The sequence below is a fragment of the Notamacropus eugenii genome, chromosome 4, assembly GCF_028372415.1.
Source record: "Notamacropus eugenii isolate mMacEug1 chromosome 4, mMacEug1.pri_v2, whole genome shotgun sequence".
NCBI classification, from domain to species: domain Eukaryota; kingdom Metazoa; phylum Chordata; class Mammalia; order Diprotodontia; family Macropodidae; genus Notamacropus; species Notamacropus eugenii.
The window spans coordinates 163,150,130-163,174,927 of NC_092875.1; the positions used below are offsets into that span (position 1 = coordinate 163,150,130).

A 24,798-nucleotide genomic window follows, 5' to 3' on the forward strand; every position below is an offset into this window, starting at 1 on the left:
TGAACTAAATTACTCTATCCAATCCATAAATTCACCAATTTGGGAGATCCCTCCAATAAATACAGATCTCAGACGTTCTGTGAGATTCTTGTTCATGTTTTCCTCAAAGGTCCCCTTGGGCGGTTCATTCAACATTCTGGACATCTCCCTAATTTTCTCCTGATACTGGAAATTTACCCGTAAAGAACTCTGGCCATCTACCTGTCACTCCTTGATCTTACCACATGACTTGCCCATCTTTTTGTTTTCCTAGAACTCAATCAATAATCAACCGATCAATAAAATTTATTAAGCATGTTCTGTGTGCCAGGCACTGTGCTAGGCAATGGGGATACAAAAGGAGGCAAAAGACAGTCAAGGACTTCACAATCTATCAAACAATTCCTTGATAACATCCTATATTCCTTTTATTCAGAGTTCCTTGTTTCCCATGAGCTACACTGCTTTTAGACTTCTTGAGTCTTTCTTCCTCAGGAAACTATCATTGGGAAAGCTCATAATTCTGTAATATCTCATCATTTTGAGAAACTGCAAAATTTCTACTCACTCCCAAACTTCTCATAAAACAAAAGGCCCATCTTTTCAATGCTAACATTTTACTTGTGTTGCTATATGGAAACAAGATGTGGAAGACCTTTTGGTCCTCTGTATGATACTCTAGTTCTTTGAGTTCAACTTGCTGCCTATCTGTACAGTCTCTCTCAGGTATCCATTCTGTTGAACAGATACTGTAATGTTCACCCAAATACAGGTTGAAATCTGAGTAATAGACATTCTTCATCCACTTGATATTTCCTCAATGGATGGACCAACCAAACTCCTTTGAGTGATTGCACATCTTTACCAGGAAGTTCTGCAGCTTGATGTTTGAAGTTCTAGGGTTTGATGTTATCAGCACAATATGAAACTTAAATAAGAATGTTCTTTGACCATTTTCAAGTATTTGAAGGTTCTCCCTATGATATACAGTACCCAGAACTGAATGCAAAATTCCAGATGTGGGACTATCACTTTGGACATTGTGCCTGGACTTAGTGCTTCTCAGGATAGCATTGGCTTTTATTACTGGCTCTATCAAAACTATTGAGTCATAATGAGATTATAATTCACTAAAATTCTCAGACATTTTTCAAACTGCTATCTAATCAAACCTACCATATCTTAAATGTCAAATCTGATATTTGTAAAGTACTCAGCACAGTGCCTGGCACATAGTAGGTACTTAATAAATACTTCTTCATTTTCCTTCCCTTAAACATGAGAATAGCCTTTTTGAACCCAAATGTAAGATTTAAACATTGTCCCTATTAAATATCATCATATTCATGTTAGGCCCCATGTTCTTGCCCATCAAGATCTTTCTGGAATTTGATTCTGTTATGTAGTATTAGTTATCCCTATCACTGTCATGTCATTTGAAAATTGATAAGTATCTCCTCTATGCTTTCACCTATGGCATTGATAAAATGTTAAACCCCCCAGGATCAAGTACATATCCCTGGGTCAATTCACCAGAGGTGTTCTAATTTAACATCAAACCACTAATCTAAATAGACTTTTGAAGGCTAGCCATTCAACTAATTCCAAATCCACTTAATTGTATATTTAATTAGCTCACATCTGTCTATCTATTATACAAGAATAAAATGGGAGGCTTTGATAAAAGCCTACTAAAATATGGGTAAACTATAATTGTAGCATCTTTTAGATCTACAAGTACATTAACCCTGCCAAAAAAGAAAAATAAAGTTAGTCTGTTCTTCATGAAGTCATGCTGGCTCTTTATTATCACCATTTCTTCATCATGCATTCAGGAACTTGTAATAGCGATCAAAATAGGATTTTTTGCTGTTTTTTGTTTTAGTATAATCAAGTGTCTCTGATTGAATCTTGCCTTTATCAATCAAGAGTCTTTACAAGGAGTAAAGTACAGAAACAAGAGTTTCTTTAACCAGAAACAGTGTATGTATTTGTATCATTAATTATTTTAATGTGATTAAAGATCTTTCCTACCCACTGACAGGCCTACCCATTGTGGGAAGGTTGATGAGGGCAGATACTTTGTAGGAGGGTCCCAAGTACCTTTTGCTTTCTCTATGGAGGCGCTGGGTCAAAGGGTTGTGATGCCCTCTGGCTCTTAAACAGATATCTGAGTTGAGGTTTTACTTTGGAGCTTAGTTTTTGCAAGGTTTGAGTGTGCCAGATGAGGACTCTGGAGGGGAGCGTGGAGCCCCCCTGTGTATGGTGGTAGCTTACTGCTACAGAATTTCATCATCCTACAACATCACATTAGTCCTGGGGTGTCCCTGATTGGAAGATGGAGCACAGAGCTCCCAGTAATATCTCCATTTACGGAGGGCCCCCAGGCCTGCCATCTTTTCATTTCCCACCTGGCTATACTCCCTTGGACTGCTCTATCCTATCTCCAAGAAGGATTCTTTCTCCCCCCCACCCCATCCCATTCTATCTCCTTTTTTGCGTATTGTCTTCACTCCTAGTAAGTTTGTGTAATGGGAGCTAAAAATCTTCCCAGCTCATTATAGGCCTCAGGTGGGGCTATTGAGGGAGGCTAGTTTTGTATTAAGGCCCACAGCTTTTTAAATTGCTAATGAGGTAGTGAGTCACGACTGCCCTACTCTCCAGCTCTGAAAAGTGTAAGTATACTCTGAGGTGAGGTTTTACTTTGGGGGCTCAAATCATCGGAAGAGTGTTTGTGTGATTAGCACAGAGGAGAGGCCGGGTAGCCTTAAAGGAGCCCCCGGCTTTGAAAATCCAGATGTTGGTGTTTCTCTCTCTGGTTACTATGCATGTATGGTCTCTGGTCAGACAGTTGAAAGTCCGGATTGTTGATCTTTCTGTTTGTAATTTCTGTTTGTATTTTCTCTGAAGTTCAGGGTGCTGAACTTAGTGACTGATATATGTGCTTGATTAAAGTAAGATTGTTCACCCCTTTTAGGGCTGCTTTCCTTGTGCAGCTGGCCCTCCTGTGTATGCTGGGGTGTTTGCTATTACAGACTGTTTTACTGTTTTCCTTTTTGATGCTTGTGTCCCCAGAACTTACCACAGTGCCTAGCATATTTGTTGTTGTTCAGTCACTGTTCTGTCATACCAGACTCTTTTTTTTGTTTGTTTTGTTTCGTTTTGCTTTAGACTCGAGCACCAGAATTCAAATACAGAATAGAGAAAAGAAAAAGAAACATATCATAAACTTAAATATTGAAACAAATATAAAATAAGAAAAAAAAAGCATGTCATGATGTCTGACAATAAATCTTTATGGGCTGATTTACTTCTTTTTCTTGCTATTCAATAATCCCTTTTTAAAATAATACATCCTAGAATTTTGTCAAGGAGCCAAAGATGATGTCATTGAAATGCAGTTTTCAGGTCCCATGCTTTCTCTTTCTTTGAAAATCAATGCACTTTCCCTTCACCAATCCTGCAGTAAGTCTCCCATTCTTTATGATGTTTCAACCATCACTGACATTAACTTGTCAATAGCTTTTGCCAGATATTTCAGGATCCAAAGACATTGATCACCTTGGTAAAGTGAATTATCCTCATCAAGGGTAACTACATATACATAGATTTGTTAACCAAAAGTTAGGACTACAAAGGTCATGAATAATAATTGTTTATTACAGAAGAAACCAAAAAGGGACATGTATGCATCTAAACTCTTTCTACTGAGTATAAAGGAGTCTGGAGATACAGGAAAAACCTTGGATTAAAAAGGGGAAGTCATGTGGGAGGGATAAGGACTAATTCTCTCCCCAAGAGAGAAGAGGAATAAGAAGGAGTCCCCTCCCTCATCTTGAGTATCAACTCCTTTTTAGCCATATTTGCTTTGTGCCTTCCAGTCTAAGGACCATTTTCAAATGATCATTGGCAGAAAATAACAATAGGAAAAGAGCATTAAAGAAAATGATAAAATAAAAAATGCTTAAAGTGCTAAGCACATAAATAGAATGGGCAGAGAGGAAAACTAAGGCAAAAACAAAAACGTAGAAGAATTTAAGACACAATTAGCACATGAATAGCAGATGGAAAGAAAAGGACAGCCAGGAGAAAAGTACTAGAGCATAGTGATGCAAATCAAGTCTACAAATACGAAAGAATACGATCCTCTAACTATAACTTAGGATCATAGATTTAGAGCTAAGAGATTCCTTAGAAGACCATCTAGACCAAGGGTGAGGAACCTGCAGCCTCAAGGCCATATGTGGTCCTCTAGATCCTCAAGTACAACACTTTGACTGGATTCAAATAGGTTCCCCACGCCTGATCTAGACCAATCTCCTCATTTCATGTTGTTTGTCCTTCATGAGGAACATGACATCAAGATGATGACAAGACTTGCACATGACTTTGATGTGAGTGAGGGAGGACTGTGCAAGGTCTCCAGCCTCACTTTCTTCTCTTGAGCCATGTAGGTCCAGTGGACTGATATTCATCAGGATGACTGGAGATGGCCCAGTATGCAATATGGGACCCTGGCCATTTTAGACTAAGGTTTTATCAGATTCTCACTTTGAGTGATACACATTCATTCAACGAATAGGCCTCTTTAAGTAGTTACTCAAGTGATGGCCCCTTTTAATAAAAATAAAACAAACAAAAAAATCAAACTGGGAGGGGAAGACCCTCAGGGTTCCTAAGTTAAAGAGAACCAGCTACTGTTTTGTATTTACATTCACTCCATGCTAGGTGAGTGGAGACCTGTTGTTCAATCTATGAGCTCCAGAGTAAATTGGGCTTAAGGCCTGGTCTTTGAGCAAGAAGTCTAGCCAGTAAACCCAAAAAAGAGGCAACTTTTGGCCATGGTAGTGTACCTTCCCCTGGGTAGAGCTTCCCAGGCAAGGAAGGAGAAGGGAGGAGAGGGGAGGGAAGGGAAAGGGATTTGGGGAGAATATAAGTGGAAAATAAATACAGTCCTTGCCTTGAGAAGCTTATATTCCAATAGGGGCATCTGAAAGTGGAAGAAAGGCAAGGAAAAGATGAAGATACCTAGTGGCCAGGCATTGTAAGGAAAGTCTGAAAGAATCAGGAGTATAGCTTAGAGAGGAATTATGATATGGATAACCTCTGCATCCTCCTTAAAATAAAGGTTCTGGAAGGAAATGGTTAATCAGATGGATGGAAGGTACAGGCATTATTTTTTATTGCACTTTGCTTTATTTTATTTTCCAGATGTTACTTTTTTTTTTTTTACGTATTGAAGTTTTGTGGAAACCCAGTGTTGACAAAGTCCAATACCTTTTTTCTAATAGCATATACTCACATCATGTCTCTGTGTCACATTTTGGTAGTTTTCATATTTCAAACATTTTCATTGCTTTTATATCTTTTATGGCAATATGTGATCACCGATCACAGCGATGTTACCATTGTCATCATTTTGGGCAACATGAACCACGCTCATGTAAGACAGCAAACTTAACTGATAGATATGTGTGTTCTGACTGCTACATCTACCCCCCCACCCCCCTCCCTCTCCTAATGCCTTGCTATTCCCAAAGATACAACTGTATTGAAATTGGCCTCTAAGTGTTCAAGTGAAAGGAAGAGTGAATGGATGCCATAAACTTCATTTTTGTCTCATTTTAAGAAATTGCCACAGCTATCCCAATCTTCAGCAACCACCATCCTGATCATCAGTAGCTCTTCTCAACACTGAGGCAGGACACTTCACCAGCAAAAAACTAGGACTTTCTTAAGGCTCAGGAGATGGTTAGCATTTTTTAGCAGTAAAGTATTTTGAAATCCAGGTATGTACATTTTTTAAGAAAATTGCACACTAAATAGACAAGAGTATAGTATAAACCTAACTTTTATCTGTATTGGGAAACCAATAAATTTGTGTGACATATTTTAATGTGATATTTGCTTTATTGCAGTGTTCTGGAACTGAACCTGCAATATCTCTGAGGTATGCCTGTACTTCCAATGTGTGAAGTCCAGGGGTTAAGTGAGTGAGCTTCCAAGATAAAGAGAATTCTGCAGCATTATGAAGGAAGTTTGGAAGACTCAGGAGTGAAGCCTGGAGAGGAATACCTACTTAAATATGTTCTAATGTGTCAGAGTATTATTTATCTATATATCTATTCGTATCTATTATCAAGAATCAAAGAGTTGGAGAAAACATAAACAGATTTCCCATTCAGTGTGTTGATTCATAATATTTACATAGCTTCCAAGGAACTAGAAATGTTACAAATTGTACCTCCTGAGTATACATTTACCCATTTCTTTGTAAATTAGGTAATGGAAAGGACTGTGTACATACTACCCTGACAGATAAAAAAAACTTGATTAATTTCCATTGCTATAAATGCTATCTTCTAGGAAACTTTAGCTAAAGATAACTTGCCTCAGCTCACAGGCTGTACCAGCACAGACCATGCCATAGCAAAGTCAAGCAGGAAGCCCTGGGCAATATGAAGCTACAGCAGGATGGATTCTCAAACATATCAGCTCATCATGGGAGTTCAGTGGAAGTGAGCGAGAGAGAAACACAGAACTCCAGGTAACTGCAGCAGCTGCTCCTGAGACTATCAACCCGCAGATTAAATGTCTGTTAGTCACTTACATTAACTTCTGGGAGCCAAGATGGCAGAGTGATCAGTAAATGCTCTACCCCTTCCCTTGTTGACCTTGAAAAACCTATAGAATATTTTCCCAGGAAAAATCCTGGAACAGTGGGATCAGCTGAAGGGGTAAACAGTCTCTTAGCCCATGAGGCTAAGAAGATCACAAAGGCGGGGCATACCTCTTTCTGTGGCTGAAGGGGACCAGTACAGGACTGGAGCTGTCCCAGCCAGCCCCACCTCAGTGAATTGGGAAGAGATCCTAAGCCCCAGGGGAGGGGGGGATTGAGCCTGTAATCACAAACACCAGGACCCCAGGCATGTCTCAGCATGCCAGGGGAATCAGGAAGACACTAGCACAGACAGGTTCACCAACCACTGAGCTTGGTTATGCTCCATCTCAGAAGAGGAGACCTCTTGTGGCCAGACCACCCCTCCCTCACACTTAATGCAGCTAGCTCCAGGGTAAATCTGGGGAAAAAACAAAAAGACTTCACCTGGCCTCTGCTTTAGAACACCAGACATCTCAGCACCACTAAGCTGCAGCATTTTAGTTTCTAACTGAAAGAACCAGAGTTGACAACAGAGAAAGCCTCAAGTTCTAGACACAAGAACTGTGGGGCAGAGCCCTCTGTGCCCCAGAAGCAGAGATCCACTTCAAAAGCCAGGAAAAATCATGAGCAAGATGCAAACAATAAAAGAAAAGACCATGGAATCTTTCTATAGGGACAAGGACCAAAACAGGAATACCAAAGAGGTAAACATTGAGACTGTACTCCCATCTGAAACTTTAGAAGGGAATATGAACTGGTCTCAAACCCAAAAGGCATTCTTGGAAGAGCTCAGGAAGGATTTTAAAAGTCAACTTAGAGAAATAGAAGAAAAACTGACCAATGATTTTTAAAATATGAAAAAAGAATTCACTGAAGAGAACAGTTCCTTAAAAAGCAAAATTGGACAAATGGAAAAGGAAGTACAAAACCTAACTGGAGAAAACAATTCCTTAAAAAGAACAATTGGGCAAATGGAAAAGGAGATGCAAAAGTTAACTGAGGAAAACAATCTATTAAAAATTAGAATTGGGCAAGTAGAAACTAAGGACTCTATGAGACATCAAGAATCAGTCAAACAGAATATAAAGAATGAAAAAATAGAAGAAAATGTAAAATATCTCACTGAAAAACCATCTGACCTGGAAAATAGATCCAGGAGAGAAAATGTAAGAATTATTGGTTTGTTGGAAAGCCATGATGAAAAAGAGAGCCTGGAAAATATCTTCCAAGAAATCATCAAGGAAAACTGCCTAGAGGTCCTAGGTCCAGAGGGCAAAATAGTCATCTAAAGAATCCTCCATTCACCTCCTGAAAGGGATTCCGAACTGAAAACATCAAGTTATATCATTGCTAAATTTCAAAACTATCAAGTGAAGGAGAAAATACTGTAAGCAGCCTGAAAGAAAACATTCAAATATTGAAGAGCTATAGTCAGGATCACACAGGACCTTGCAGCTTCTATATTAAAAGATCAAAGGGATTGGAATATGATATTCCATAAGGCAAAGGAAGTTGGACTACAACCAATGATCAATTACTCAGCAAAACTGAGCATAATATTTCAGGTAAGGAGATGGATATTCAAAGAAATAAGGGATTTCCAGACCTTCCTAATGAAAAGGTCAGAGCTCAATAAAAAATTCAGTCTTTAAACATAGTCTCAAGAGAGGCATACAACGGTAAACAGAGGAAAAAAACCCTGTGATTCAATATGGGCAAACAGTTTACATCCCCCAAAGGGAAGATTATACTTGTTAATCTTGAGAATTGTACACTTATTATGATATTTAAAAGGGATATACATGGATGGAGGGAGTGAAAAGAAATTAAATGACATGGTGATAAAAATATAATTTAAAGGTGCAAAGGGATTATAATGGGAAATGTGAAAAGGAGGAGGCAGAGAAAGGTAAATTACATCACAGGAAGAGGCACAAAAACATATTACAATAGAGGGAAAGAGGGGAGGGAAATGAGCATCATTTGAGATTTACTCTCATCTGATTTGGTTCAAAGAGGGAACAACAAACTCAGTTAAGTATAGAAATCTAACTAGCTCTATAGGCAATAGGAGGGGAAAGGGGAAAGAAAAGGGTGGGGGGCTAAAAGGGAGGGAAGAAGTAGTAAGGAAAAGGGGGAGTAAAAGGGAGGGGTGTTTAAAGAGGGAAGGGAAGACTGAGGGAGGCGGTGGTCAAAAATTAAAATGCTATCGTGGAGGGGAAGGGAGAAGTAAAAGCATAAACAAGGGGAAAGAGGATGGAGGGAAAGACACAGATAGTAATCATAACTGTAAATGTGAATGAGATGAACTCTCCCATAAAATGGAGATGGATAGCAAAATGGATTAAAAACCATAATCCAACAATAGGTTGTTTACAAGAAACACATTTGAATTGGGGGGATACACACAGTGTAAAGGTAAAAGGTTGAAGCAGAATACCTTGTGCTTCAGCTGATGTAAAAAAAAGCAGGAGTAGCACTCCTAATCTCAGACAAAGCAAAAGCAGAAATAGATCTAATTAAAAGAGATAAGGAAGGAAACTATATCTTGCTAAAAGGCACCATAGACAATGAAGCAATATCATAACAAAACATATGTGTTTCAAGAACATCCAAATTCTTAGAGGAAAAGTTAAGGGAGTTACAGGAAGAAATAGACAGCAAAACTCTACTGGGGGGGGTGGGACCACAACCTGCCCATCTCTGAACCTGATAAATCTAACCTCAAAATAAACAAGAAAGAAGTTAAGGAGGTGGATGAAACTCTGGACAAGGTAGATATGATAGATCTCTGGGGAAAACTGAATGAGGATAGAAAGGAATATACCTTTTTCTCTATAGTACATGGCACATATACAGAAAGTGACCATATACTGGGGCATAAAAACCTCACAATCCAGTGCAGAAAGGGAGAGTTAGTCAATGCATCCTTCTCAGATCATAATGCAATAAAAATTATATGTAATAAAAGGCCATAGAAAGATAGACCAAAAATTAATTGGAAACTAAATAATCTAATCCTAAAGAATGAGTGGGTTAAACAACAAATCATAGAAACAATAAACAACTTCATTCAAGAGAATGACAATAATGAGACAACCTGCCAAAACTTATGGGATACTGCAAAAGCAGTTCTTAGAGGAAAGTTTATATCTCTGAATGCCTATCTGAATAAAACAGGGAAAGAGGAGATAAAATGAATTGGGCATGCAGCTGAAAAAGCTAGAAAAAGAACAAATTGAAAATCCCTAAGTAAATACCAAATTAGAAATACTGAAAACCAAAGGAAAGATTAATAAAGTTGAAATGAAGAAAACTATTGAACTATTGAAATAAAACTAAGAGTTGGTTTTATGAAAAAAACCCAACAAAATTGATAAACCTTTGATCAATTTGATTAAAAAAGGAAAGAAGAAAACCAAATTACCAATATCAAAAATGAAAAAGGTGAACTCACCTCCAGTGAGGAGGAAGTTAAAACAATAATTAGAAATTACTTTGCACAACTTTATGCCCATAAATTTGACAATCTTGGTGAAATGGTTGAAATTTTACAAAAATATAAATTGCCCATTAACAGAAGAGGTAGTAAAATATTTAAATAACTATCTCAGAAAAAGAAATTGAACAAGTCTTCAATGAACTACCTAGGAAAAAATCTCCAGGGCCAGATGGATTTACAAGTGAATTCTATCAAACATTCAAAGAACAGTTAATTCCAGTACTGTATAGACCATTGGGAAAATTGGTGAAGGAGTCTTACCAAATTCTTTTTATGATAAAAATATGATTCTGATACCTCAACCAGGAAGAGACAAAACAGAGAAAGAAAACTATAGACCAATTTCTCTAATGAATATTGATGCAAAAATTTTAAATAAGATATTAGCAAAAAGAATACAGCAACTTAATCATGAGATTAGTACATTATGATCAGGTAGGATTTGTACCAGGAATGTAGGGCTAGTTTAATATTAGGAAAACTATCAGCATTATTAATCATATCAACAACAAAACTAAGAGAAACCATATGATTATCTCAATAGTTGCACAAATAGTTTCGACAAAATACAACACCCATTGCTATTGGAAACACTGGAGAGCATAGGAATAAATGAAACCTTCCATAAAATAATAAGCTGTTTCTACCTAAAACCATCATCAAGCATTATATGTAATGGGGATAAGCTGGAAGCATTTCCAATAAGATCAGGGTGAAACAAGAATGTTCATTATTACCACTGTTATTCAATATGATACTAAAAATGTTAGCTTTTGCAACAAGAGAAGAAAAAGAAATTGAAGGAATAAGAATAGGCAAAGAAGAAACTAAGTTATCACTCTTTGCAGATCATATGTTGGTCTACTTAGAGAATCAAAGAAACTACTTGAAATTATAAACAACTTTGGCAAAGTTGCAGGTTACAAAATAAACCCAGATAAATCATCTGCATTACTATATATTACGAATAAAGTCCAACAGAAAGAGACAGAAAGAGAAATCTCATTTAAAGCTACAATAGACACTATAAAATATCTGGGAGTCTACCTGCCAAAAGAAACCCAGGGACTATATGAACACAATTTCAAAACGCTTTTCACACAAATAAAGTCAGATCTAAGTAAGTGGAAAAACATCAGTTGATCGTGGGTAGACTGAGCTAGCATAGCAAAAAGGACAATCCTACCTAAATTAATTTACCTATCCAGTGCCATACTAATCAAACTACTAGATAATTATTTCCTAGAGCTAGAAAAATTAATATCAAAATTCATCTGGAAGAACAAAAGGTCCAGAAGATCAAGGGAACTAATGAAAAGAAATAGTAGGAAAGGTAATCTAACCCTACCAGATCTCAAATTGTATTATAAAGCAGCAATCATCAAAACCACTTGGTACCGGCTAAGAAATAGAGGGGTAGACCAGTGGATTACATTAGGTACTCAAGACAGTAGTCAATGAATACAGTGATCTACCATTTGATAAACACAAGGACTCCAGCCTCTGGGATAAGAACTCATTGTTTGACAAAAGTTGCTGGGAAAACTGGGCAACAGTATGGCAGAAACTGTCTGACAATGCCTGACACTGTATACAAGAATAAAGTCCAAATGGATGCATGATCTAGGTATAAAGACTGATACTATAAACAAATTAGGAGAACAACGAACAGTGTATTTGTCAGATTTATGGAGAATGGAGAAGTTTTTTGACGAAACAAGGGGTAGAGAACATTATGAACTGCAAAATGGATAATTTTGCATTAAATTGAAAAGTTTTTGCACAAACAAACCCAATGCAATCAAGATTAGGAGGGAAGCAGAAAACTGGGAAAGAATTTTTGCCACTAGTGTGTGTGATAAAGGCCTCATTTCTAAAATGTATAGAGAATTGAGTCAAATGTACAAGAATAAAAGTCATTCCCCAACTGATAAATGTTCAAAGGATATGAACAGGCAGTTTTCAGAGGAAGAAATTAAAGCTATCTGTAGTCATATGAAAAAAATGCTCGAAATCACTACTGATTAGAGAGATGCAAATCAAAACAACTCTGAGGTTCCATATCACACCTATCAGATTGGCTAACATGACAAAACAAGATGATGATAAATGTTGGAGAGGATGTGGGAGAGCTGGAACACTAATTCATTGTTGGAGCTGTGAACTGATCCAACCATTCTGGAGAACAATTTGGAACTATGCCCAAAGGGCTACAAAAACATGCATACCCTTTGACCCAGCAATATTGCTTCTAGGACTGTATCCCCAAGAGATCATAAAAATGGGAAAGGGTTCCACATGTACAAAAATATTTATAGCAGCTCTTTTTGTGGTGGCCAAGAGCTGGAAATCAACGGAATGCCCATCAATTGGGGAATGGCTAAACAAATTGTGGTATATGAATGTAATGGAATACTATTGTGCAATAAGAAATGATGAACAGGAAAACTTCAGAGAGACCTGGAAAGACCTATATGCACTGATGCTGAGTGAAAGGAGCAGAACCAAGAGAACTCTGTACACAGCAACAACCACAGTGTGCGAGGAATTTTTCTGGTAGACCTAGTCTTTCACAGCAATGCAAGGACCTAAAAAATTCCCAATGAACTCATGGTAAAATGCCTTCTACATCCAGAGAAAGAACTATGAAACTGGATCACAGAATGAAGCAGACAATTTTTTCTTGTGTTTTGTTTTGTTTTATGTTTCTCCCATTCATTTTAATTCTTCTATGCAGCATGACTAAGGTGAAAATGTATTTAATAAGAATGTATATTCAGAACCTATATAAGATTGCATGCTGTCTCAGAGAGGGAGGGGGTGTGGAGGAGGGAGAGGGAAAAATCTATAATATATGAAAGTTATTGTAAAAATCTGAAAACAAATTACTTAATTTAAAAAATAAAGTTAACTCATTTGTGGGGGTTTTAGGTGGCAGAGTAGATCACGCACTAGGCTTGGAATCAGGAAGACTCATCTTCATAAGTTCAAATCTGGCCTCAGACATTAACTAGTTACATGATCCTTGGCAAGTCACTTAACTTTGATTGCCTCAGTTTCCTCATCTATAAAACGAACTGTAGAAGGAAATGGAAACCACTCTAGTATCTTTGCCAAAGCACTTCACATTGGGTCACAATGAGTTGGACATGCCTGAACAACAAAAAACTTACTTGTACCCTGCTTGCAGAATGGCTTTGGCAGTCGAAAGCCATGACTGGAAATATGAGGCCAAGTTTTCATGTAGTACTGAAGTAGAGTTGAATTTGAATCCAAGGAACTGAGGAAGACAGTCCAGGATGATAAGGGATTATAGAGACCATAACATTAATAAGATTTTAGCAACAAGAAAATTACAACTGGGATTAAGAAAAAGACGAATCAGAGATGAGCAGGAAGGGAATCCAGAGGTTAGTATGCAGGCAGTCAGTATTCAGCAATTCATTCACTATTGTGCCTTACTGCCTACTCCTTTGTGTTGGACTGCCTGCTCCATCTCACACAGAAGTGCCACCCAGATGTGGTGACCACTGGTCCCTCACAAACCTATTGTCTGTTAATCCCCTTAGAGTGCTTCCTTCTTTGATTCCCTATCATTGGTTCCCATTTTCTTAATTATAAAGAAAAAGAAAGATCTGCACATTCCTTATTCTGACCCTTAGATTAGAATATTTTGCCTCTGTCTTTGATTCTAAATGTTGGGTGGGATAATATATGCATATATGCTCACTGTGTCAATCTTTAACTGGTAAGGACAGAATCTTAAAACGACCTTGTTTGAGAAATTGGGTTATTTTTGCTCTTCAGACCTTGAACACCTAGAGAAAAAGATGCTTGAAGAAAGAAAATAAATTTATTCTAAGTAAAAAGAATGTAAGACAAAGCCACTCAAATTTTGCTTTATATCCAAGTAATTGGCAAAGATGATAATGATGGAATTATTGTTGGATTGTTGGAAGTGATTGTTGGAAGGCATGTACAAAGAAAAACATGCCAATACACTGTTTTCTCCCCTTTTTTTGAGGAAATTGGAGATAAATGGCTTGCCCAGGATCACACAGCTAGTAAATGTCTGAGGTCAGATTGGAACTCAGGTCCTGCTGACTCCAGGACCAGTGCTCTTTCCACTGCTCTACCTAGCTGCCCCATTGAGAAACTGTTCACATTAGCCCTGTCTCATTCATCTTGGAAAGCATCTTGCATTTATGCCAAACAAGTTTCTAAAATATCTATATACTTTGACCCAGAGATGCTATTTATAGATAGAAATATGCCAAGGAAGTCAGTGACAAAAGTGAAAGCATATATTTAAAAAATATTAATAGCAGTGTGATTTTTTTTGTAGTAGCAAAGAACTAGGGGTGAGGTGGGGAATATACACCAATCCATTGAGGTATGATTAAAGAAATTTTGCTACATGAATGTGATGCAATGTTTTTTGTACTGTAAAAAACAATGAATATGAAGAATGTAGAGAAACATGGGAAGAATTATATGAAATGATGCAAATGGAAGTAAGTAGAGTCAGGAAAATAATATATGCAATTACTGCATTGTAAATGGAAAGAACAGCAATGAAAAAACAAACGAAATTAATTACTGTGTAATCATAATGACTGAGTTCAGCCCAAAGAAGAGATGATAAAATGCACCTTTCCCCTTTTTCTGGAGAGGTGAGGAACTCAGGATAAAACGTTGTATATAATATGGGATGCAACTGATCAGGATAGTTACTTTTGCTTGACTACCCCCACCCCCACCACTCCCCTTTATCTTTTTCTTTATTGCAAAGGTTTGTTCCATGGGCAAGGAAGGGAGAATGGTTGTATTTGGAAATGAAAATTATAGAAGAACAAAATATATCAATAAAATGTCCTCAAGGAGGAAGAAAACACATAATGGGAAGCAAAAAAGACAGAGGTGTAAGAGAAGAAAGTACCCAAGTGAGGACATGGTGGAAAAAGAAGGCTGGAGACTTGGGAGAGCAGCCTGAACAAGAATGAAGGAGTGGATATGACTGGACTGGAACTTCCTCTAAATAGAGTTGTTAGAAGGAATTGACAAATCAGAGGAAGGGACTGCAAGACAAGGGAAGAGGAATCTTCCAGGGTGGGAATGAGGAATAATGCAGAAAGAAGACGAGAGTCAAAAGCAGGGATCGGAAAGGAATGGAGTAAACATGGCTGTCCTGGTAATTTCATTACAATGGAAGTTATTGGAGGAATTGATAAATCATAGAATGGAGCTAGAAGGGTGAAGGGATCTTCTAGTGTGAGATAAACTATCTGTCTTTGAGAGGTGGGAGGTATGCTTATCATCAGTTCTCTAATGTCATAAATGGATACTGCATTGATGAGAAGTCTTTCAGTGTTGTTTTCCTTTGCATTATCCAGAATCTTTTTCAGATCAAATAAGGTAAAATCCATATAATCTCTTTTGAACCTACAGTGCTATATACTCCAGTTGCTGATCTTTTGATAGTGTATTGACAATAAATATGGTCACATAAGCAGGTTTTTTAGGACTTAAGCCAATCCCAATAAAGTAAGAAAGAGAGGCAGTCACACTTGTAATATAGGTGAAGGTCAAGGTAGTAAGTATATGGAGGTAATGACTTTGAGAATGAAATCTAGAGCCTATCAGTTCTAGGAAATTATACATTGACCATTGAGTTAGAAGACCAGACTGAGATCCTAATTCTGATACTACCTCTACGGCCTTAAGGAAATCTCAGTCTGAACATGACTGAAACAACTGGGCAACAACAAAAATCACAGACTTAAACATGGCCCCAGTACTAGGGCAGTAAAGGTTTCTGAAGACATTTCTTAGCTGTAATCAAACAAATACTTTGAAATGAAATGGGAAACTTAAGTGAAAAAAATGGTTAAGACCTAAATTGTGGCTTAAGACCACTACTCCCATGTGGCAAATCTAATTTATTCTCTGCCAAAACATTTGCAGTTGTGCAGAAACACGCTCAAAATTTTTCTCAACTTAAAAGAGGATAGATTCAAAAAATAGCAAATCTCCTGGAAGCCCATAAGTTATGAAGTGTTTTTCAGCTGCATTCTTCAAGGATTGATTTAGTTAACTTTGACATTTACAATCATCCTAATTACATAATAACTTGCAGACAGAATATGTTACCTTGCCATGCTAATGATATTTTCTTCTGATGAGAAAGTGAGATATTTTTTTAAGAATCCTCTTCACAAATCAAAAGGGGGAAGTGATTAAATAGGATATTCCCTCAATTAGCTTTTTCTTTCTTTTAAAATCATTTTTTAAGCTTTCCATCTTTCTAAAAGTAAGAGACAACACTTCTCAAGGATAGCAATAATACTAATATTTCCATCACAGAGAGCTTTTCTTTCTTATGGCATTGATCAGCAAATGGACTAATTTGTATTTCACAAGATGTCCAATTCAACTAATAATTCCAGTAATTAGTTCTTGATTTATATAAAGTCAAGAGGTTCAGATGTATTTGATGTCCAGCATTGAGAATTCTGCTCTCAAGATTTGAGTTGATCTTTGTAAAATATGAGAGGTTATTATTTATAGAATTATAAATTTAGAGCTGGGAAGAGATTATCTAGCCTCCTTATTTTATAGATGGGGCAACTGAGACCCAGAAATATTAAATGACTTCTCATTGAGAGCGTTTCAGTTTTGGGATTTATATCTCCAGCACTTAACCACAGAGCTTGGCACATAGTAGGCACTTAATAAATGCTTGTTGATTAATGAATCCTCTATATAGGCTCATAAAGTTTCTCAAAAACCAAAGATCTCCAAGTGTTAATCCTGGTTTCTGCTGTGTGATCCAGTCCACTTACTGGTATATTTTTATATCATGTGTGGGTGGCAAAATGTCCCAGCATATTTACAACCACCATATGTCTTTCCATTGCCCTCTGAGTTTCCTATTATTTTTATTTTTGGGGGATCATGGTTTGCCATGATTTATAGTTTGGAGAGAACTTATTTTGTTCGATATGATTTCCTTATTTTACTAGTGAGGAAAATGGCTCAGAGAGTTTAGTTGATATGTCTATGGCCACTAAGGTAATAAATGGTAGAGGTGGGATTTGAACCCAGCTCTTTTGATTCCAAATCTATCCCTCTAACAGTGAAGGCTTGAACAGTGAAGTCTTCATATAGGTATCATTTCCTTGTGTGGAGCATCACAGTTAGCGTCAAAGAGTTCCCCAACCAATATACCTAATAGTCATATCCACTCTGTCAGATTCACACTATATGTATATATACATGTGTTTATAGAGATATATACTCTTCATATGTGCTAACTTTCAATGGTACCCGAATACAGACAAATAAAACCACTTGACACAGACAACTAAAAGACACTTAAAACCAAGTGACATAAGAGGCAGCATGGCTCAGTGGATGGGGAGCCAGCCTCAGGTAGGATGATCTTCAAGTCCTATCTCTGACCCTTGTTGGTTATGGGACTTTTAGCAAGTTGCTTCAGCTCCCAGTGACTCTAAACAACTTTGTAAGACTTTAAATTACAGAACGTTTATTGAATTCTATTGAGAGATGGAGTTCTCTCTCACCAGGAGCTCTTAGCACAAATGAAATCACAAGTCCATCCAAAGCAAATCAAAAACAATATTGTCAATTTAAAAAAAAATCCCCTTTTGACACTAATGTATTGTTAGTGGAGTTGTGAACTGGTCCAACCATTCTGGAAAATAATTTGGAACTATACCCAAAGGGCTATAAAACTTATAATCTTTGACCCAGCAATACCACTACTAGGTCTATATCCCGAAGAGATAAAGAAAAAGGACCTATATGTACAAAAATGTTTATAGCAGCTTTTCATGGTGGCAATCAACTGAGGAACAGCTGACCAAGCTGTGGTATATGATTGTTGTGGTATACTATTATGCTATACAAAATAAGTCTGGGAAGACTTCTATGAACTAATGCAAAATAGAGTGAGTATAACACAGTAATATTATAACAATGATCTATTGTGAATGACTTAGCTATATTCAATAATACAATGAGCCAAAACAATCTGAAGGACTTCTGATAAAAAATGCTCTCTATTTCCAGAGAGAGAACTGATGAACTGTAAGTGCAGATTGAAGCATTTTTTCATTTTCTTAATTTTTTTGGCTTTTTTTGTGTTACAACATGGCAAATATGGAAATGCTTTGTATGATTTTACATGTATAATTAATATCACATTACTTGCCTTCTCAGTGGATGGAGGAGGGGCAGGAGGGAGAGAATTCCAAAATCAAAAGTTTTAAAAATGAATATTAGAAATAAATAAATGAGTTTATTTAAAATGGGGAAATATGAAATAAAATTAATAAAAATACAATATAACATTGAAAAACACCAAACAGTTCCCCTTTACTGTTTTATATTGTTTAAAAGATTTGAGGCTCTAAAGGACTGCTGCAAACCCAGATGTAATAAAAAAAAAAGTTTAACAATGAATGCATTGAGGGAGAAATAATCATCACACATCATGGGCTAATGTAGTTTTAAGTGTCAACACTCATATTATGTAATATTTGCATCACAAAAGAAGTGTTCTGCTCTGTCCTTATTTTTAAAGGATTTATTCCAGAATGGTATTTATTAGCATCTATTCTTTTCAGCACCTTTGTTATTCCCAGGAGTAGGTTTAGATGAAGGAATATCACTTTTTCAGATGACAAGGGTTATTAACTTCTTTATTCTTAGAGCTTAACTAATTAATCAAAACATTATCATCCAGGAGTAGTGTAGTACATGTCTTTACTTGTGATTTTCCCCTCTTTTAGGATGGGCTTACGATAAGAACAGTATTGACCAGGGTCTCCTGTCATCTAGAGAAAAGACTAGCTTTTCTCTAAAAATCAAGGAAGCTGTACCAAGATTTTATTGGTATAGGGTGCTAATACTCAAGATTTTGGTATGGATTGCTGATTATCTAAGGGAATAAAAGAGGCCAGCCCATAAGAAATCAATGTCTTTCAAACTTGGCAGTTATTCCACCTCCATGAAAAGTCATCCTGTCCTGCCCTGCTGAGAAAACATTTCATTACAGAATTGAGGGGGAGTACTTCTATTTGAAACAGTGATATAGCCTTACTGAGTATCTGATTCAGGTTATGGCTAAGGAAACCTCACTTGATTAATTGCCAAATGATATTCAAATGTTTCGTTTCATTTTAATCTCACACCTGAGTTACCAGACCAGTCTGAGGCAAGGCTGGACTGCAATAATACTATGTTCACTACACCCCCCCAAGACACTTATTTGAGTTTTACCTTTCCCTGGAATTCCAGCTCAGGTATTTTCTCTTCCCTGAAGCCTTCTCCAGCTCTCCCAGCCAACAGTAATCTTTATCCTTTGAATTCCTATAGCAGTTGCTATATTAGCTAGTCTTTTGACACATATCACTTTATAAAACTTGAGAGGAGTTCTCTGATCAACTTGATGAGTTTATAGGGCAGTGAGCCTTTGTTTAGGTCCCTGACTGCTATGTCATCAATGTGATATTTAATTGTTTGGCTTGGGCTCTTGTGGATTAATATAGGATGAATGGGTAGGTTGGAAGTGTTGTGAGTCATCCCTTTGTAGTAGGTTTATAAAAAAGTCTTCACTGCAGGTCCTTTTTTGGTTCCCCCCACCCTTTAATGAGTTACGATTAGAACTGTCACAATGGCTACCTAAGCAAGATACTGAGTGCTCTAAGAAGTAGAAATCCTGGTTGAACTCAAAGATTAATTAATATTCGTGCCCCTTATAACAAAATCAGAAATCAGAGAACTGAGATAAGATGAGTAGAGTTTGGTCCCTGGGATATACCTGCATGTCAACATAGCTCCCAAGACCAAGTGACAATCCTCCCTACCTACCCACCCAGCCCTACAGATGGTAGTCTCTAAACTCAAAAGATGACAAATAGGTGGAGAGCAGAAGAATAATGAGGATTCTGGGCAAGGATATACCAGACCCAGCTCCTACCAACTCTTAGAAATCAGCAGATTCTAAAAAAAGAGTCTTGATTTATCATTTTGTTGGCTTAATAAAGTGATGGAGAAGGTTTTAATAATTCAGATTAAATTTAAAAATGTTTAATACATTAATTTTTTCATGGAGAGCTGATTGTTAAACATCTACCTTCATGCCTCTAGTTCTGGGGCATCTAAGTTCCTAGAATCTAAGTGCCTGTACCCAGTTCTTGGAGTAGCAGCAGTAGAGGAAGGTGATAATGTAAAAGGTGTCCAACCATGTGTCCAAATAGTGAGAACTCCAGGCTGAGCATTACTCTGTAGCAACCCTAAGTTTAAGAGTTCTGGAGCTTGGGAGATCTGACTGGGAGACAATACTTGTATAACAGAAAAAAGAAGATTGGAAGACTGTGGTCTAAGGCCATTTTTACTGGCTACAAGTAAGATCTACAAAACCAGAGGGAACACACATCTCTTTATAAAATTAAAAGAAATTCTTAGGGTGAAACTGAATTATATTTAGGCAAGAGATGTACCTAGGTAGACAAAGCAAAAGACAATGCAGTGACGCCTGGAGGTAAACCCAAAAAACCCAAAGAGATTTGGGAAAAGGATCCTTGGGTTCATGGACACAGTGGCATAGTTCTGGCCAAGGTCCATAGAAATGTTCCTGCAAAGACCTTTGGATAGAGAATCTAACAAGTGCTGTGTCCATGAAGGTTCCAGACTATTACCAGAAATAAACTAAGTAAAATTAAGCATTTTAGAATGCATATTTTATTTGAAATGTCTTTTAAAAATAGATATTCTTCAAGATCTATTTATATTTTGAGTTAAAAAATACTTTATTGAAATCTTTTGGTTTTACATCACCTATATGTTCTACCATATACACAGTGCCCACTTCCTCCCAGAGAGCTGCCCCTTGTAATACAATATAAAAAAGGAAGTGAGGGGGGAAAAGTTCCACAAAACTGAACCACTTAATTTTGTAGTATTTACTTTCAATTCTTTTGTTGTTACTACTGTTATCCTTTATTATTTATTATACATTGCCACAGTCATTACTTTCCTGATTCAGCTTACTTCACCATATTTTATGAATATCTTTTCATACTTTTCTGTATTCATCAATATTTGTATTGTAACGGTGATGGGTAATGCAAAGTCTGGCAGAAGGCACAATTTTAGATATAATTTATACAATTTTAATTATTCCCTCTCCTTCTACTCCCACCTCTCCAAAAAAAAAAAAGAGTTCTAGAATCTATGATTTCCAAAAAGAGAAAAAAAAGATTTCCCAGGCATCACTAGCTCAGGGTTACTTCTTTAGCCACCCCAAGTTCATTTTCCTTCTGTGATGAATCCAAACCTTAGGGTGCTGACATGTTGAATATATTGGGATCTAGTAATGAAGTGGATTTCAGCAGAAAAGAAGAAAAAATTCTATCAAATATATATGGGCTACTATGAGTTTTTTTGGGCAGCTAGATGGTCCAGTGGATAGAGTTCTGGACCTAGAGTCAGGAAGAGTCATCTGGCCTCAGACACTTACTAGTTGTATGACCCTGAGAAAGTCATTTAACCCCATTTCCCTTAGTTTCCTCATCTGGAAAATGAGCTGGAAAAGGAAATGGCAAACCATTTGAGTATCTTTGCCATGAAAATCTCAAATGGGATCATGAAGGGTCAAACATGACTGAAAAAAATGACTGAACAACAACATGAGTTCTTTTTGTGTCTCTTACATTTTTCTATGAAATAAAATAAAAATTATCCTGTACTCAATATGCCTCCATTTACATTCAATTTACCTTAAGTGTTGAATGGGAACAAAAGATCATTCTACTCTCATCTATAGAAAGAGAACTGGCCTCAAAATTTGGGAAGATCTGGGTTCAAGATATGCCTCTTTTACATACGAGCTGTGTTACCCTAGGCTAGTCACTTAACATTTTAGTATTCTAAGACTATATGTTGTAGAAAAGGTGCTAACCTGAATTGGTATAGGGATTTTCTTTACCTGAGAATTTTTTATACCAAAGAAATTACAGGTCTAGACTCTAGACCTATCACAGAATCATAGATTTAGACCTAGAAGAAACTGTTAGGATCATCTAGTCCAACCCCTTAATTTTACAGATGACACTGAGGTTAGGTTATAGGCTATTGTTCAGTCATGTCTGACTATGATCCTATTTTTTTGGCGGGGGGGCCTAGATTTCTTGGCAAAAAATGCCAAAGTGGTTTGCCATTTCCCTTTCTAGCTCATTTTACAGATGAGGGAATGGAGGCAAATAGAGTTCAGTGACTTGCCCAGGATCACACACCTAGTAAGTGTCTGAGGCCAGATTTGAACTCAGGTCTTCCTGTCTCCAGGCTCTGTGTTCTATCCACTGTGCCACCTACCTGTTCCAGAGTGAGGATTCAAACCCATATCTTCTGACTTCAAATGTAATGCCTTTTCCTTTAATATCATCCCACAACTGACTCTGTTTGAAAAGTTTTGCCTATCAGAATACTCAGTGAATTACCTCAGAATTCACTAAGACTATCTTAATCCATATTAGACTTGTTAAATATAAATTCTAAAATCCTAGAATCCCCATCACTGTGTGCCCTCAGGTTATTTCTTTCAGAACAGTTCAAACACCAGTTGCATTAGAAGTTGGCATTTCTTACAAGTTTGAAAATATTCATTTACCAAAATTGTTTTTTTAAAACTAGCATATTTTTGGACTGAATTGTGTCCTTTAAAAAATTAATTGATGAGTTGTTCCAAAGTTGTGTGTGTTTTTAGATGTTATATAGGAAAGTAGGAAGGAAGGAAACAATTACTAAAAAGCTACTATGTGCTAGACATTGTGCAAAGTACTCTACAAATACAATCTCATTTTAATCTTACGCAATAATGCCAGAGGTAGATGCTATTTATTATCGTCATGGTACAGATGAGGAAACTGAGGCAAATATAGGTTAAGTGACTTCCCTCAGGTTATGCAGCTAGTAAGCTTCTGAGGCTAGATTTGAACACAAGTCTCTCTGACTCCAGACCTAGCACTCTATCCATTGCATCACCTATCTGCCAATATATAAGCACGATATTGAGTGATCCAGGAAGTAAAAATGTTGGTGAGACTAAAATGATTAATTTTAAATCATGCCCCCTTTATAACAGACTTCCCATATCCAATTGCTGTTCTAAATAATGTATTCTATTTCAAATAGTCAGCTGAGTCAATATGATATAGAGGGAAGCATGTTTGACGTGGTCAGAGATCTGATTAAAAGGCTTGCTCTGATGTTTAGAATTTGTTTCTTTCCTCGTTTGTGAGATGAGATAGCAATGCAAGATACCCTGCAGGATTGTTGTAGGGAAAATGTTTTGCAAACCATAACGTATTATATAAGTGTTAGTATTATAACAGACAAAACTAAATACATCTCTATAGTATTCAATTTTTTCCCATTTTTATTATTTGTTAGCACTATTGCTAACAAATTTTGGACTCTCCACTAAAATAAAGAGATGTCCTCAGAAACAAAGTGAAATGGAGGCTATAGGCAATTTTAGATAATCCAAGTAAAAATCTAGTGTTTGTGCCATTGAGATATTTTTGTTAAGAATGACATAAGGATAGAAAGGCCTAAATCATGCCAATAGCTGTCTCAGTTTTCCATTTCACTTTGCTAATGGGAGTCTGGCTCATGAAAATTTTTGAAGGAAAGAAATTCAGGTCAAAAGGAAGTAATCTGGTTATATTCTACTCTCTTATTAATAATGGATGTAAAGGAGGCATATTCTAAACTGTACCTCAACCAAGGCAAAAAGATTGATGGCAGATATATGTTTTCTGATTCAAAACCAGGTTTTCAGAGGATTTCAAGTACTGAAATTATGATTTTTCTCAGTTACATAATTATAGGATTAAAACCAGCTGATCATAGCATAATTCCTTCTTGTCATTATGTATTCATTTACAAACTCCATTGATAAAAGGGCTCCTTACTTGGTATTGTGTGTATCAATGGTATGGAAGAGCTCCTGTAATTCTTCCCCACTCAGAACACCATCTGCAAAATAGGCTTTGAATTCTTCAAAGGACAACTTCCCATCATCTGAAATGATATAAACAAATACAAGCAAATTCAAATCAATGCAACAAACATTCATTAAGTGCCTTGCTATACATGAGGTACTGTACTAGGTGCCAGGAGTATAAAGACAAACACCCACCCAGGGTCTGACCTCAGGAAGCTTACAGCAAAGGGGAATAAAAAAATAGGTAAGAACAGTGTGAAAAAAGCTTGAAAAACTAGTTACAAGTAGATTTCAAAAAGTTTTAAACATCAAGTTTAAAAGTTTCTGTTCTATCTCATAATCTATAGGGAGCCACTTAATTTCTATAACCTTAAACTAAAATATAGAATATGTGTATGCATATATAAAACTACTTATGCAATGATTACCAACACCCTCAAACCTCTAAGGTATTAATTACCTTTGTTTTGTATGTAATTTTGATGATATAATTGAAATTAACATCACTGAGAACATCTGTGACAAGTATTTGTTGTTGGTAAGATAAGCATTGGAACTTTGTATATTATTGTTTTGTCATTTTGGCTTAACTTTGTAGTATACTTCAGTGAGGCAATCTAGTTT

General features: G+C 36.7%; 1 protein-coding gene across 2 annotated transcripts in view; it reads right to left on the minus strand.

Moving 5' to 3' along the window:
* NECAB1 (N-terminal EF-hand calcium binding protein 1) overlaps nt 1-24,798 on the minus strand; it is a 258,938-nt gene that overhangs the window by 186,148 nt on the left and 47,992 nt on the right. For both annotated transcript variants that reach the window (XM_072603595.1, XM_072603594.1), the window contains exon 3: nt 24,143-24,251. In XM_072603595.1, the coding sequence (XP_072459696.1) occupies nt 24,143-24,251 (109 nt within the window). The remainder of the gene's footprint in view (nt 1-24,142; nt 24,252-24,798) is intronic.